Below are 15,733 nucleotides of genomic sequence, written 5' to 3'. Positions count from 1 at the left end.
ATTAATCTTTTCTACTTCTGCATAGCAGACAGGATGAATCCACATATCCTTGGCAGGTGCTGAAGGGGCTGAGGCTGTTCATCTAGAACAATGAGTTAGACCAGAACTCTGGAAAACAAAATTTTAGTGCTAGAATAAGGAAGACACTTGCATTGGATCAAACCAATTAGGGAACTGGAGTCTGAGGTAAAGGCAGTTTATTACTGCAAGAACAAACCTAGCAAAAAGAGAGGCTCCTCTTTGTGGGTGGGCTCAGATTGCATCTGTTGTCAAGATGACAATAACACAGAGAAAAATTTCTCCCTTATGCTATATAAAAAAGGATGAAGTCTATTACACAAGCTCCAAAATGATCTGTCCACATTCCATTCTACTATTGCAAATTAGGATGGCCTCACAAGTGCCTTCTCTTGGCAGGCAAACTTCTTTGTTCCTCTTTGTTGGATATTGGGACAGGCTGTGAATCAGAATGTTCCACCTGCTGTAAACAACAAGATTCTCTCGTGTCTGAGAACATGAATGCTGTCTGTACATGGATGGCACCTTTAAGATATGAGTTAGAATAATGGCCTGTTTTATAAACTTCCTCTCACAGCCTTGGGTAGAGTCCATCTGACATAACGCAGGAGTTGTAATGCTCCCAGCCTTTAGATAATTTTCAGACAGTACATAATGGGATGCCTCATCTGTTTCTACTCTAAGAGTACTCAAACTGGCAAACTTATGCACACAGCAAGCAGCTTGGTGTAAACGGATTTCAGTGGATTTAATTCTGTTTCAGAGATCAGATTATGACCTGCAGCAGAATAGAAATGACTGGTGCCCTCAGAACAACTGGAGAAAAATAAATTAGCAGACTTTAATGTTGCAGAAAAGTAATTAATAACTGCGTGGGGGAAGATGGCATGAAGGAGAAAAAGAATTTGATCTCTTGTATACAGAGACTATAAACACAAAGCTCAGCTTCAGTCAAATGCAGGTCACAATTCCAGACTTATCAACATTATCAGTTTAGGATATAGTACTGAAGAAAAGGAATAATTCAGGGTTTCATAAGTAGGTGTCTCAATACTGAGCCAGAATGTATCTGCAAATTCTAAGATGATTTATACCACTGCCTTCAGAAATGTCATCAAAGCACCTTGCTTTTTGGTTAACCTTGTATTCTTAATCTCTCTATTCTCTAACTTGAAGTATTCCTGAATAGCGTTCTGAAATCTGGATCTTATTTTTGACAGGTTCTATGAAATAGTTCCATATCACTAAGGGACATCTGATCAAGACAGAAACTAATCATGCGCCTAAACAGTTGGCCCACATTGCTACAATTAACTGACTGTGTAAATACACCATAAGCAGGTCCCAGTAGTCCCAGTAGCTTCCAGATATAGGTAGATATTAGAAAAAAACCCAACTAATTCAGCAGTCAGTTTCAGATGAGTTTGGAAATAAACTACAAAATAAATGAGTGTTGTAACAGGCAAATTGTCGTTAGCTTTGGTAAGTACTTGACTGAAATCCCACTGTCTAAAGACAATGAGGGAAGAAGTATCCTTTGTTCTCAATCTAGCATTAAGCTCTGAACTTCTGCATACAGTATCTTCCTGGGCTTCACAAGAGCAGTGGTTCAGTTACAACTCAATTCTGCAAGTGCTCCTGGGCAGCCTGTGGCCACCTGTGTCTTACCTGATGTGGACCACAAGACCTCAATGAGTGTTGCACATTTTTTGGTAGTCAGGAAAGAAGAAAGTGGGACAGATGCATCTCAAATCATGCAGAACCTTCTTACCTTTTTTCCCAGTAGATGTAATTGTTACTGCTCTTGATGTGAGTGCCTTATGGGCTTTAGTCTATTTGCACAGTGATGTTAGCAGCTTTGACTTGTTAGCTGTTGTATAAAGTACATTACTGCGGGTCCTCTTCCAACAGGGCATGTGATAGGCAATTAAAAAAAAAAAAAAAGTATAACCAACAGGGTTGCTTTCCTGAGGAATGAGAAAGGGAAGCAGAGGTGGAATAATAAAAAACTCGTGTAATTTTGAAGGTGAAGCTGCCTTGCTCACTGGAGAACATGTGGTCAAGGCTCATGCAAGCTGAGCTTTGTCTTGCCCCTGCAGACAGCAAGACCAGGCCCTGCTGACAAGGTATGTGTTCATTCCATAATTTGAAACAAGGAGCTATGGAAGCTGTGGCATCCTCTTTCTGTTACCAGAAAATAGAGCATGAAGTCATAGGATGCTCATAGTCACTTGTAGAAAGAGACAACTGAACAAATGTACCCATAAAGATTATGAAGTGGTGCCATGAGGGAGAGCATCTACTGGAGAGTGTATCCCTCTCAGTTATTGCCTGTGGAATTGCCAAGCTGCTTCCCTGTTTGAGCCTAGTCCAGATCAGTCTCTCTAGCCAGCCACAATCCTGCCCATTGACTAGTTTAATAACTTGAATTTCTTAAGAGCTAATCTGAATAAAGGACCTTTTACCCAAACCCCAGGTTGAGGACTGGGTCTGCTGTGCTCTTGCTGTCCATAGGTAGGGCAGGCTCCAAGCAGCCATACCAGATAAAAGATCATAATATAAGACATTGTCCTAGAAAATATAATGTTCAGAAAGATTTTAAAGTCACTTTTCATTTCTTTCCCATTTTATTTGGAATAATTCTTTAGGTTTCATTCCTCAAAGATGAAAATGTCACATGAATTGTTGATGCTTCATTTGATTTTATTTTAGCTTTAAGATACAACTGTTCACAGATAACAGAATATACTCCCTGGCACTGAAGTGTGACTAGAGAAGAATTAAAGTTATAAGCTACCAAGGATGCTTAAAAATGTCAGCCTTAATTTCTTATCTCAAGGAAGGAACAAGTTGGTTCTTGCTTCATGGGGAAGCAGAAGGCAGAGAAACCAAGGGAGTCTTTTGTGAGTAGATATTCGGTTTTATTATTGTGTTAGGTTTTATGAGTAGATTTCACTCAACAGTTGAATTTTTCTTTTAATTTGTGAGAGAACCCTTAAAACAACAAAAAAGAAAATATTCCCCAAATCCACAATTTTTCTCTGTTAGCCCACCCACTCATGGACTGGGCATTCTTTTGAGTGATCATCTTTCTCCACTGTTTTATAAGTGCAGGTCTCCTTGTTGAAAATGTTTACACACTTCTCTTCATCATAGCCAACTGGTCTTGCAAAGCTGTTATTGGGAAAAGAAAGACAAAGAGGTGATGAAACCAACCAGTAAGCCACTTGCATTTCAGATAGTGGCTGCAGTACTTTTAATAAGAAGAGGCTATACTAAGGAGGTGTCCAGGAGCAGAAAAGGGAGCTCATACAAATCTCACAGCTCAAATGTTACTTAGCTGCTGCTTAAGCAGGATGAGGGGAGAGTTGTAGTTTACTGATCTGATTTACACACAAGAGATGTTGTGTTTGTTATTCCAATATAATTGCTTTTTCTCAGTCGCAGTATGGAACAAGAATTGCATGACTGGTTGGGTGTCACTGTAGGAAAAATTACAGGCAGATGAGTTTATCTTGAGTTGCTTCTCAGACAAAAGAGCAGCAATGTGTGGCTTTAGGAAGATCTGGACTAGGAGCAGTAGAAATTTCTGAAGTAACTACATGTTCTCTCTCTAATCAGTATCTTGCCTGAAATTTTAGCTCTGAGAAGAATTAAATCTTTTTTTTTACCAATCAAGAATAATTTGTTAAACATGAGCTATATTTGTCAGAGGAACTTTTTGCATGCTCAGTGATGATGGTGTTAGGTTAATTAGTAACTTTGTGATATGAAGTGAGACAAATGTCATGGTTGTTTCTTGGGGCCCCCTGATTGAAGGGAAGTGGTTTGTGCTGTGTCACGGCAGCAGAGGAAAACCTCCACTGCTGCTCTGAACTCACGCGGTGCAGCAGTCAATTCCATCCTTGGAACAATGGCAGTCAAGGCAGTCTTCGGTCCTCCACTTAGAACCAAATTTATGCAGCTCTTTTTTTGAGTCAAAGCAGCCTGAAAACATAGTGCACAACCTTCAGCTTCAGACTTATTGCACTAACAATGCTATTGCTTATACAGAATGGGTGGGATCTTTGACTTTTTGCATTAACATTCCTATCTGGCAAACATGGAGGTTCCCCAACAGAGCAGGACTGCTACTATTCTAATGCATGGAGAAGGGTATTGTGTGTCACAGTTTCCTGTGGTTCTCAGCAGCTTCGGGTTTCCTGTAGCAGCTCATCTTTAAGACCAGGAATCAGAGCACCCATCAGAAAGGGAACTAGGCACAGACCTGCTCAGAATTAAGAGAAAGCTTTGACTTCCCCCCTCATTAACACCAACTGTTGTTGACTCCTAATTTAGAGCAAGACTAAATCTCCCTGGGAAACTTTTCCCAATCCGGAGCTGCAGGAAGAAAGTATATACTGGATATAAAGTTCCTGTCCAACAGTCACAGAATTGACTTTCTAAAAAAGTGATCTAGAAAGCAGGATTTTGAGGGTAGGACAAGACAGAGTGGAGGATTTGGGGGTTCTAGGTTGTGTCTTTGCCTATAAATAAATTCTGTTTCTTTGGCATTTTTCTAGTTTGGGGCACTTGATTTATTTTGCATACTGGCATACATCAGCTCCTCTTGTGTCCCAATAATTGCATGTTTCTTTTTCAGGAACTTATTTTCCTGCAGCTCCACTCATCTGTAGACTGATAGACTAGCTGCATTCAGGAAGAGCAGTCCCAGACTCATGGGGAGCAGTCATACTGTTCTTAAGAACTTGCCTTGGGATAGGGAAACAACTTATGAGTAAATTTATTGGTATGCTGGACACTTGCCAATCTCTTTCCTGATTTATACTGACTACACGCACGTAGAGAAAGGCCCTTCTCTGTATTTCTAAATATGCTGCCATAGTGAAAACATTAATTATTACTTCATGCAGATAGATGAACCTATGTTGCTTCCCTGGAAAAAATTCATTTGTAATTTGGCCTCTGTGATGGTCCTCAGATAAACTTTTTAATAACTTTCTGTAAATTCATTGTTCTCCATACCCCATTCCCCCCTCCGTTTTCTTCCTGTTTCCTAGTTGTTTCTCCACTGTTTCCACTTACTTCTAAGTTGTGGTAAATTGCACAGAATGGACAAATCAAATCGTGCTTGTGGTGATGTCTGTCAAGTTAAGGACAGTTGACTTCTTACCTTCAGTGTTTGAATTCTCTGAGTTCAATAGCTCAATGAAGCAGGAAGCATTGGACAGTGGCAAGGTAACAGCAAGAACAAGAAGGCAGGCCAAGATGGTCTTCTGAACAAGAAAGCAGAATTCTTATGAATACTCAAGTAACTATTAAGATGTATCGATGATAAATAGTACCATTAGATATAGGAAAATATATTCTTTCAAATCAAAATCCAATTGGTTTTTGCAGTTTAGAAAATTTAACATACAATCAGGAATACTGAACCACTGAGAAGAAAGAGGCAGAGCGTCATGTGGGAGGGAAAAACAAGTCTGTCTTTCAAAGCTGTTAAAATTAATCATTGCCTGATAGAGTACTGGTAGAGCCAGATACTGTGTGTGAAAGGAGTGTGTTCTATTCCTTTTCCTTCCCCATTCACTGTTCTTGTCCTTATTTTCTCCATAGGATTGGTCACTGTCTCTACCACTAACCTCACTCATAGATGTAAAAACTTCTTTGCTGGAGTCTGAAGAACCCACTGGATATTTCACCCTAATATTGAAATATTAGGAACAAGCTGATGAACATTCAAGTTGAAGTTGAACACTCAAGACTTGGCTCTGCTTTGACCAGGCGGTTGGCCAAATGACTTGCAGGTGTGCCTTCCAAACTAGATAATTCTACATGCTATGACCTTTGCCAGCAGCTTTTTCTGAAAGTTCAGCTCACATTCCTCAACTAGTCTCTTATCCTTCAATATTGGTTTGAAATGTTTGAAGGGCTTTCATCAGGGATATGAAGGAAATAAGTGCAAGAACTCTAGGATGGAATTAGCTGTGATGAATTTAAAAATCTTGGTAAGAGAGGAAAAGTAGACCCAGGAGTAAACAATGACATATATACACACACACATATTGTATATATGTGTGTTTGCTTTGGACAGCATAGAACTAGTGGCTTATAAAAAGAAGTCATACCTGTGAGAGGAGAAAAAATTAACATTTTATTTTGCAGAAGAGAGGTTAAAACAGAACTGCAACAGAGATGCAGATTAGTAAAAATCAAGGTAACATTTTTGAGTTTAACTACATTTTCAGTTGTTATCCAGACTTTTCACAAAAGTGAAGGCCAATTCTAGGTTTAGACACAACAGAGCTGCTTTCTGCCAGAAAACAGATTATCTCCAAACATTATATGTAACTGAAAACAGATTATAATAAAAAGCCTTAGCTGGAGTCCTATTAGATGTCTTCTGCCTTATACATGCTGATATATTTTACACAAGTTTCTTACTTGCCCGTGCCTATCTGACTTTTGTTCCTAAAACATAGAATTTATACTTCCTCCTTTAAAACCTATAGCAACCTACCTCGGTCTTTTAAAGTATAAGATGTAAGGACTCACCATTCTTGCAGAATTATGAGGCTTCCAGTAAGGAGACAGCCTGTAGGAAGCTCATCTTCTCAGAGAACTTATATAGAGAGGGAATTTATGATGCCAGTCCTTGAGCAAACTGAACATGTATGAATAACTCCAATGAGGTTTTTGAAAAATGACCTCGTGAGGTGGCCATTATTAAAATAAGCCAATTATTTACAGGAAGGTTTGGTTCTAAAAGGCACTGAAGAAATAGGTGTGGCTTTTGTGCCATACCAGATCTGGAAGGCAGTTCTGAGAAGTACTTTGAAAGGAATTTCAAGCCTGCAAAAAATATTTAGCACTTGCCCTGAGAAACCCAGTAGAGACATTGTGGTTGTCACTCCACACAACTTGCATGCTTAGTTTGAACCATCTAGGTTTTAAGAGGAGCTTTGAACAAATGTTCAGCTTTCTTGTTCGTTAGCTGAAGATGAAAGAATGCTCTTGAGGAAAAAGTGATGGAAAGGTTACATGTAAAGTAGAGTTTCTGTGGAGAGTGGCTCTGTAGGCCCTTAGAAAGAGGTCCTAGATAACCATTTTCTTCCTTGTTCATTTTTCCATTATGTAGAAGACCCATATGCTCAGGTCCTCTGAAAAAATAGGCATCATATTTTCTTAATCCTTGTACCGAGGTAGAAATGGTCCCTTTTCTGCAGAGGCTGTACATGTCAAGGGCAGACACACTTTCCAAGTGCTTGGGACAGTAATCTGATAGCAAAGGAGTCAAGTACAGTCCCCTTTTGCTTATCTTTGGTGTAGTTAGTTCAAATATTTCAAACTGTGTAGCCCTGATAGGTGAAGAAATCTTCCCCTTATTATGAGGGCTGCACAGTTCGCAATACCTGAACTAACTACTCTGACTACCTAACTGTGTTGACCCCTTATGTGGGTTTGGAAGTAGAGGTTGAACTCCAAGCTGCAGTGGTTACTCCCTGTCTTCTACCCAAACTCGAAAGTTGAGAGCTAGTTCAAGAAGTCCATGTGAGAAAGCCAGCATTATTGCAATGCTGGTCACAGTGAGACCACTACTCACAAGGATATCTAAGTTGGCCCTTAACACAGTAAGCTGAGTAAACCAGTTTTTCTTCAGTTACCAGATCCTTCTTCAGGATGGCAGAAAGAGCTCAAGTGCTTACAGGTGTTCATAGGTTTGATAAAGCTGCCCACAGTCAGCCTATCACTAATAAGTTAGATTTGGCAATGCTGATGTATGCACTACCCTGAAACAGGAGATGATTAACACCACAGCCACATAGCTCAGGCCCTTAGTTCTTAATTACCAATAAGCCAACAAAACATATCAGCTCATGAGTACAGGCACTAGCATTTTCTTTAGCGATATTCCCTTTAGATCTCTCACAAATACGTATGAAGCCAATTTAACAGCATCATTGCAGTTTGGGATACTGTCAGTGTTTCAGAGGAGATATTTCAGAGCACGTGCATTTTTCCATTAAAGGGGAAAAAAAAGGCACAGTAGGATGGATGACAAAGTAGTGCACCCCAATCCTAGGCCAAAGCTGCCTTTTGTGTTGGTTGCAGTGAAGATGGGGAGAGTTCATGCTCTCCCTTCTGGTATCCTGTTCCTATGCTGCCTGACCAAATTGATTTACATCTGTGGGATGGCTAATGATGGACCCTAGCTTTGCATGCCTGCTCTTTGTAACCTTTATGTGCTGAGAATTAACTATTTCACCTTGGCTGACAATATGTGGGGAAGTAGCACAGAATCCTGTTCAAGGTATTGGCTCCTCCATGTCCTCAGAAGTAATCTGGAGCAAGTATTCCTTGATAGTTTGGAAGAAAAGGACCATCAAATTATATTACCTTAATGCTGTTAATATTACTGATCGATTTAATTTTTTTCTTCTTTCATGTTGCATGCAATATTTTGCTTGACAGGCACCTGCAGCAGTTCTTGTACGTAAGCAAAAGTTACCAGACACAGCAATTTGTGATGCTGGTATACTGGAGTGAAACTTGTGGAATTGGTTACAGCCAAAACCCAATCAACTTGTTGGTTTCTTGCTGAGTGACAGAGAATGTGTTTGTTGCTCAACTCAAAAAACAAACAAAAAAAAACCCAAAAAAAACAAAAAAAAAAACCACCAACACGCATGTGTGTGTTTTCTCTCAACCTTTCAGACAAGCAGTGACTGTCAGTGAGCTGTTCCCATTGCAGAATCCTCCCTGTTTTCTAGGTGCAAGGTATCCCAGGTATGGAGAGAAGTTCTTGCAAGCAGCTTCCTTTGGAATGCAGCAGGAGCAACCTGCCTAAGCCTGGGCAGTGTCTAGGGGCAGTGTCTAGGGGCAGTGGAGAAGCTCTTTGCTTCATCTGTGAACTATGGGGATTCTAACAATGCCCTGTGGTGTTGAAACCACTCAGAGAAGTAGACCCTATGTATCTAGCCCATTCATATATTCATCACTAAGGCCATTTGTGTCCCATAATATGTTGCATTTCTTCTTCAGTTCATGTACAGGATAAGTGCCTTGCTTGTGTGTGGGACAGATATCTCCAGCAGACATTGCTCTGTTGAAATCTTGAGTTGTCTTCCCAACCCATTTATTTCTTACTAAAAACATTATAAGAATATCAATTCTCTGCCTAATTCTGTACCCTCTTTCCACTTATGCTGATGAATAGAGTATCCTCTTTCTTCCTAAGATGGGGAAAAATCTTAGGGACTTTCCCAAAGATTTACCTCACTATTTTACTTTGTCATTCTTCATCTGGGATTTCTGGCTACATCTCACTGATGACCACAGAGATAATGAGTAATGCAAGACTATCAGCCTTCTTTTTATTGTATCTTCCAGTGCTAGGCAATCAACAGACAAATACAGCATGACTTCAGAGCAGTAATGTTATTTTAAAAACCCAATAAACTAGCTAATATCTATGAAAAGCATTACTCTATGAACAATTTAAGCTAGAAGAGATGGAGTAGAATGAAAGCGGTCCAGGAACTTTGATTCTTAACCCAGAATTTCAGTACTACTCTCGCATTCTTGAGAGGGATTAGCTTTCTGCAGGCAAGAGTAAGTGAAGGACTACCAGTGCCACTGAGAATGGGAAAACAAGAGGAAGCATGAGGTATGTTAGCTCACAGATCATAAGTAAACACAACTTTACAAATAAATTCATCTTAACCTTAAAATGGCAGTGCTAAGTATAAGGTACATTGGTGTTTTATAACTGTTAAACAAAGTCTACCACATTTGCATGTGAGAGGACAACTGGTTTAAGGAAAAGCAAAAGCAAACAGCACTAAAATATACAGTGTACTGTTGACAGAGAAACATATTGTAAATGTGGTAGAAGGAAGTTTTATCTTGGTGGGAACATTTTTATTAACTCTGAGGTTCATATACCCACAAACCTCAAAGCCTGTTCCCTCAGATCTCACTTGCCATAAGAATTAGCAAAGAATTGTATTAATTTTACAGGCACAGATGGTGTGAGTGTCTTGTCTTGGGTAACATGTAGCATAGCAGAAATTTGAATTTAGGTCTCAGTTCAAGCTGGAGACAATGTCATTTCTTGCCTGATCTGAACACCCCTGTCTCCTATATGTAGAAGAGTCCCCATTCCTGGGCCAAATTTCAGTTTTAATTCGTGGGATGAGAAACACTTCATTCCTTCCCCCCCACCCACCCCCCTTTAGTTCTGTGGGCAAGCAAAGATCCCTCTGGTTAAGGTGCAAATGTGTTTTTTAAAAAAAACATGGTAAATACTCAGTTAATCTGGAAAACCATGTCAGGTCATGATCCCCAGATGAAGGACCAGTGCTAAGGAAGGGACACAGAGGCAGACAAGAAGATCTAAAGAACCAGCTGCAAATGCCAGGCTGTGTTTGCAAGGAGGAGACCTCCATCTCTGCAGCGTGGGTAGCACTGAGGAAGATAGCCACAGATACTACAGCACAGTGAGAACGAAAGTCCAGAAGCAGTAAAACAAAATGGGTAAGAAGTGACAGAGCTAGCAAAAAAGAAATGTCTAATTTATTGGAAGTGTAGTATTTCCTATACTTCTAACTTTCAACTCAAGCCCCATGGTAACAAAAAGATCTTAGAAATCTTCAGTAAACCAGAAAATGACAGAAAAATTTATTCCAGAAATGAAAAAACATAGTGATTCCAAACACAGTTTGTTATCCTGATTCTGTAGCTGTTTAAGCAAATGAAGATTTTGTGTTTACGAAAAAGTAAAGACTTTTTGATGGCGGTGTGACTTAAAGAGTTAGCTATAGGAAGAGTGTCTGGTGGGAGCATTGCTGTAGTTCTTGCCACCGGTGCCTCTGGCTTTGTGAAACTTATAATACATGGTGCAATAGTGGACCCTGCTCTGGCCACACTGGCATTGGAAGCACACCTTTGGTCCTTCAGGTTGTAAAAAGTCTTACTTTTTTAACACAACCTGCACATTCATGCACAAAATAAAAGGGGGCTTAACTACAGTCTTATAATGTCTTAGTTCAGTGACCTCAGGGCTTTTTTTGGGGGAAAGCTCAGTTAGTTCTGTGTATACCCCACCTATACTGTATTTCAGCTCTATTTAGAGAACAGGAGTTTGTTTCCATTTTCTAAACTTGTTAGTCACTAATTCCATGAGGATAAAACATGGTAGTCTGATACTGTTGCTGCATGGACTCCGAACAAACTGGGGCGAGGAGGGCAGCCACAGAATGCTTCAGTCAAATCCATGGGATATCTTGGCTGTTGGGATCTTTTTTATCTTTTTTTTCTTTTCTGCTGTAATGTATAAAATCCTGCTTCCTCCCATTTCTCGTACTACACCCTTCCTGTCTGTTCCTGATGGGCAACAACTAGAACAGAACAACAGAGAAAGGGCTGTTGTGACTCTTATCTGGCAGGTTTCATGAGAATTGTTCCTGGGCTGTTCATAAAAACAGTATGCATTGCACAATGGCATCTAGAATGAAGCTGAGGAAGCACAGCTGTAAAAACCCCACGATGTCTTGGACTACTTCTTGAAAGTATTTTAACAGTTACTGAGAACATACTAGTGCTAGGAGAATTGCCTTCCCCCTCTTTGAGAAAGCAAACAGGAGTCACAGCATCTGAAAGGGTAGCTTATTTAACAGGTTTCATGTAACTTTTTTCACAAAATGACATCTAGCATTTTATTTTTGTTATTCCTTCAAATATGAAATAGGTTTTAGCTCAAATGCATGTATGGTATTGCCACAGCTCTCTGATCACATACATGTCAACAGATTGACTCTGTATGCTATGAAGTCTTAAGAATCTGAAATTTGGACTTATGATAACAATGGGTTGATTCTAAGGAGCTCTTAAATGGTCTCTCTGTTTCCTTCAGGGGTGAATATAGAAATGGCAAAAACTTATTCTACAGTGTTTTACCAAGCAAATCAAATACAAAAATATTTCAGGTTTAGAGAGGTTGTTAGGATTTTTAAGGAAGTTACTGAAACTCAACTAGTAATCAACAGTTTCACTGCTGTGAAGGACAGAAAACTGAACCGGTACCTCTCTCTGTTTCTGCCCTACACATTTCCCTCATCTTTGATAGCATGGGTAATGGAAAGGATTCAAAACAGAGGCTGAGTGATATATCACCCTGCTTTCCTGCAGCTGGGTCATCTCACAAATAAAATAAATTTAAAAATTACCTGCAGCAATGCTGTTAGGCATTTCCCCACTCAGTAGACAGGCTTTCTGGTTTATAGCAAGAGAGATTCAACATTCCCAAGCTTCATTGGTAAAATTATTTAGGGGGAAAAAAATAGTTTCAGTAGTGCCAGCTACACTAGCAATAGAAAACCCAATACAATTGCATGTTGAAACTAAAAGATCCCTTTTTAAAAACATCTGGAGGGAATTTCTGGGTCTCACTGAAGCCAGACTATTCTCTGGAGCCTCTAGGTCAGTTCTCTCTACACTTCCTTGGCCTGGTAAACTCACCAGAAATCATTTTCTTGCTTCTCCAGTGTCAGCTTGTGTTTGTTTCAAGTGCATGTGGTGGATGAGATGCCCTTGCAGTGGAAAATGGGCCTCTCCACCCACAGATAACTTCTGGAAGGATGTGCTAATAACATTGATCAAATATGCTGTTTCTTCCCAGTCCCATAACATTAAAGAATAAATTAAGCATGAGATCCAAAGCTTTTGCCAGATTTCTTGTTTCAGTCACTCATAATTTTACTGGTGCTGTCAGCAAATCAGAAATCTTCTTGCACTGAGAAAGTCATCTTCATCTGTCAGAAAATTGGCACCTAGATTTTACAGAAACTCTTGGGACTCTAGGAGGTAATAAAGCTCCAAACTATAAACAAAGGTCCAAATAAAGTAATAAGTAGAATAAAATTCTATTTAAAAGTGAACTAAGTATCTGTAGATCACTTAAATATGTAGTCTTACTGAGGAACTGCTAATATTAAGAACATGACTTTAAGATAATGAACTAATTTTCATAAATTTTAGAAGAAAAATGTAGCCTTAATTTGTAAGACTCTGGTAGGGAAAAACCTTGGAATACTGAAATAATTTCAGTATCACACGGCAGAGTTCCATACTACAACAAACTGGATGTTAATCTTGATGTGTGCAAGTCTCTAAGTCACTGTCGTTAGCCAGTCGTTGGCCATGAAAAGTATCTAAAAAACCCCAGACAAACCAGTTTTTCTCAAGAAACGGTTCTGTGAGCTATTTAGGTCGGAAGTATTTGGGTCTCCATGCTCAAAATATTACTTCCCCTAAGAAGCTGCAGCTGTTTGTTCTGTGAGTGAGAACATTCCTTCATGTACCAGTTCTGTGTAATTTTGACATGAGCTGGCTGTCCCAATCCAATGTTGGGGCAGGTTTCAATATGATCCCAAGAGTAAGATTAAGACACAAACAAGATCAAATGCCATACACCCAAAACAGGTTTTGTTATTAAAAGTGAAGAGGGGTAGTGACAGGACAGAATGGAAGGAAAAGACAGAAATAAAGCAAGCATCCAGAGTAGAGTTGCAAGAATAGTCACCAACCTGGATCCAGCAGCGTCCTGTTGGTCCTCAGTCTTCACGTTCTTCAGTGGTGGGTGCACACAGAGCAAAGTTTTCTGTTGCCTTTTAAGTTCATTATATCAGCCGATTAGCATACCTGCCCACCTTTAGTTTTTCCTCTGGTCCCACAGTTTTTTGCTGATTTCATGCTCCTTGAGTAATCATCTGGCTTCTGGGGCAGAAATGCTTACCTCTTATCAGTTCATTAGCAATGCATGCATGGTGTCTGGCGTACACAATAGAGTCACAAATGGCTACACATGGAGCCAATGATGATAAACATTTGGTTTCAGTCCATGTCTCCCACTTTGAGACTTATCAAGGAGTTTGACAATGCAACTGCAAGGGAGCAGGGGGTGCATCCTTTGATACACTTCTGCTTCCTTGGGTGACATTCCTTAGACTAATCCAAAGGCCACAGCTTGTCTTTGAGGTTTCCACAGACACAAGTAAGTTTTGAGACAGTCATTTGACATTTCAGTGTCTCGTACTGGCAGAAGAGGTGAAAAGTCATTCAGGACAAGTTTCAAAACTGTTTCTCTCCTGCAGGATATGAAAATTCTTTGAAGACTTACCTTAGGACCTTAAGCAACGTGAGAACTTTGATTTCCACATGCTGCTGCTGTTTAGAGGAATGACATGATTAAATCAGTGAATGGAAGTCAGATTTTAAAAAGACATATGGAAATGTTTATACTAGAAAAAGCTGCACTGACTAATTCTGGCCCCTTACATTTTTTCAGCCTTGCAGGAACCAACTGTACAGAAACACCGAGTTATTGACTGTTATCCAGCCTGCAGTGTAGAGAACTTAAAAATGTGAAGTATGTAATACCAGTTTGCAAAATGCTTGGATTTTTTTTTTCCCAAAAGAAGCTATCTTAAGTGAAGACATAAGAAAGTTTAAAACAATATTCATAGGCAAATTACCAAAAACAAAGCCAGAGAAACATACTATGTTAAATCATTCTGATTTTACTGATGGCTCACAGAGCCTGAGATGGGTTGTCTTGAGAAGCAAGTACCCCTGCTGAATAAATATAGGCTGACAATTGATTTTGGGCCAAGTGAGGATCCTTGCCCTAAGAATGCTTAGCTGTGTGTAACTTCATGTTTTTGCAAGACAACAGACTTGTGATTATGGAGCATCACTAAACAGTCCACTTGTCCTGGAAGATGTGTTTCTTTTCCAATCATACAATAGTTTAACTGCAGACTGTTGTGGTTTTTTAATACTCAATTCTGGAGTGAAAAAGCCATGTAGAAGCAGCATTTTATAAGGCATTGTTGCCTGGTCTCCTATATGTGTGCAGATTTAGGATATTGTCAATTGCCAGGGGGGAGATTCCATGTTGAAGCCTATCACTGGCTAGATTTCTCTCCCCAGGGAATGTGGGGAATTTTTATATTGAAGAGGCAGAAGGCATCTGCCTTTTATTAGCACCTCAAGCTCTGCTGCTGTGAGGAAGCACGTCTCCAAGGGCAGATCTAGACCTCTTTTTCAATTTGGGCAAGAACCACAAATGCAGCGCAGTGTGTGCAGACTTTGAGGAGTGGGGCTTGGAGGAAGACACCTGGCAGCAGGTCAGAGTGAGTAATGGAGAGGAACAGTCACTGCTGTTGGGTAATAACATTGATCAAATATGCTGTTTCTTCCCAGTCCCATAACATTAAAGAATAAATTAAGCATGAGATCCAAAGCTTTTGCCAGATTTCTTGTTTCAGTCACTCATAATTTTACTGGTGCTGTCAGCAAATCAGAAATCTTCTTGCACTGAGAAAGTCATCTTCATCTGTCAGAAAATTGGCACCTAGATTTTACAGAAACTCTTGGGACTCTAGGAGGTAATAAAGCTCCAAACTATAAACAAAGGTCCAAATAAAGTAATAAGTAGAATAAAATTCTATTTAAAAGTGAACTAAGTATCTGTAGATCACTTAAATATGTAGTCTTACTGAGGAACTGCTAATATTAAGAACATGACTTTAAGATAATGAACTAATTTTCATAAATTTTAGAAGAAAAATGTAGCCTTAATTTGTAAGACTCTGGTAGGGAAAAACCTTGGAATACTGAAATAATTTCAGTATCACACGGCAGAGTTCCATAC

At 39.6% G+C, this 15,733-nt stretch overlaps 1 protein-coding gene across 1 annotated transcript; it reads right to left on the bottom strand.

Moving 5' to 3' along the window:
* Positions 1–2,757: 2,757 nt before the first annotated feature.
* LOC113481601 (beta-microseminoprotein-like) lies at positions 2,758–6,683 on the bottom strand. Its single transcript, XM_026851385.1, has 4 exons — positions 6,574–6,683; positions 5,192–5,294; positions 3,900–4,005; positions 2,758–3,192 (listed from the first exon to the last, which is right to left on the bottom strand). The coding sequence occupies exons 1-4, from the start codon at positions 6,574–6,576 to the stop codon at positions 3,063–3,065; spliced, it is 342 nt and encodes a 113-aa protein (XP_026707186.1). The 5' UTR covers positions 6,577–6,683; the 3' UTR covers positions 2,758–3,062.
* Positions 6,684–15,733: the final 9,050 nt, after the last annotated feature.

The sequence above is a fragment of the Athene cunicularia genome, assembly GCF_003259725.1.
Source record: "Athene cunicularia isolate RWA chromosome 6 unlocalized genomic scaffold, athCun1 chr6_part1, whole genome shotgun sequence".
In the NCBI taxonomy this organism is placed as follows: domain Eukaryota; kingdom Metazoa; phylum Chordata; class Aves; order Strigiformes; family Strigidae; genus Athene; species Athene cunicularia.
Note: the sequence above shows the minus strand (reverse complement) of the source record. Positions and strands in the feature narration are given on the sequence as shown.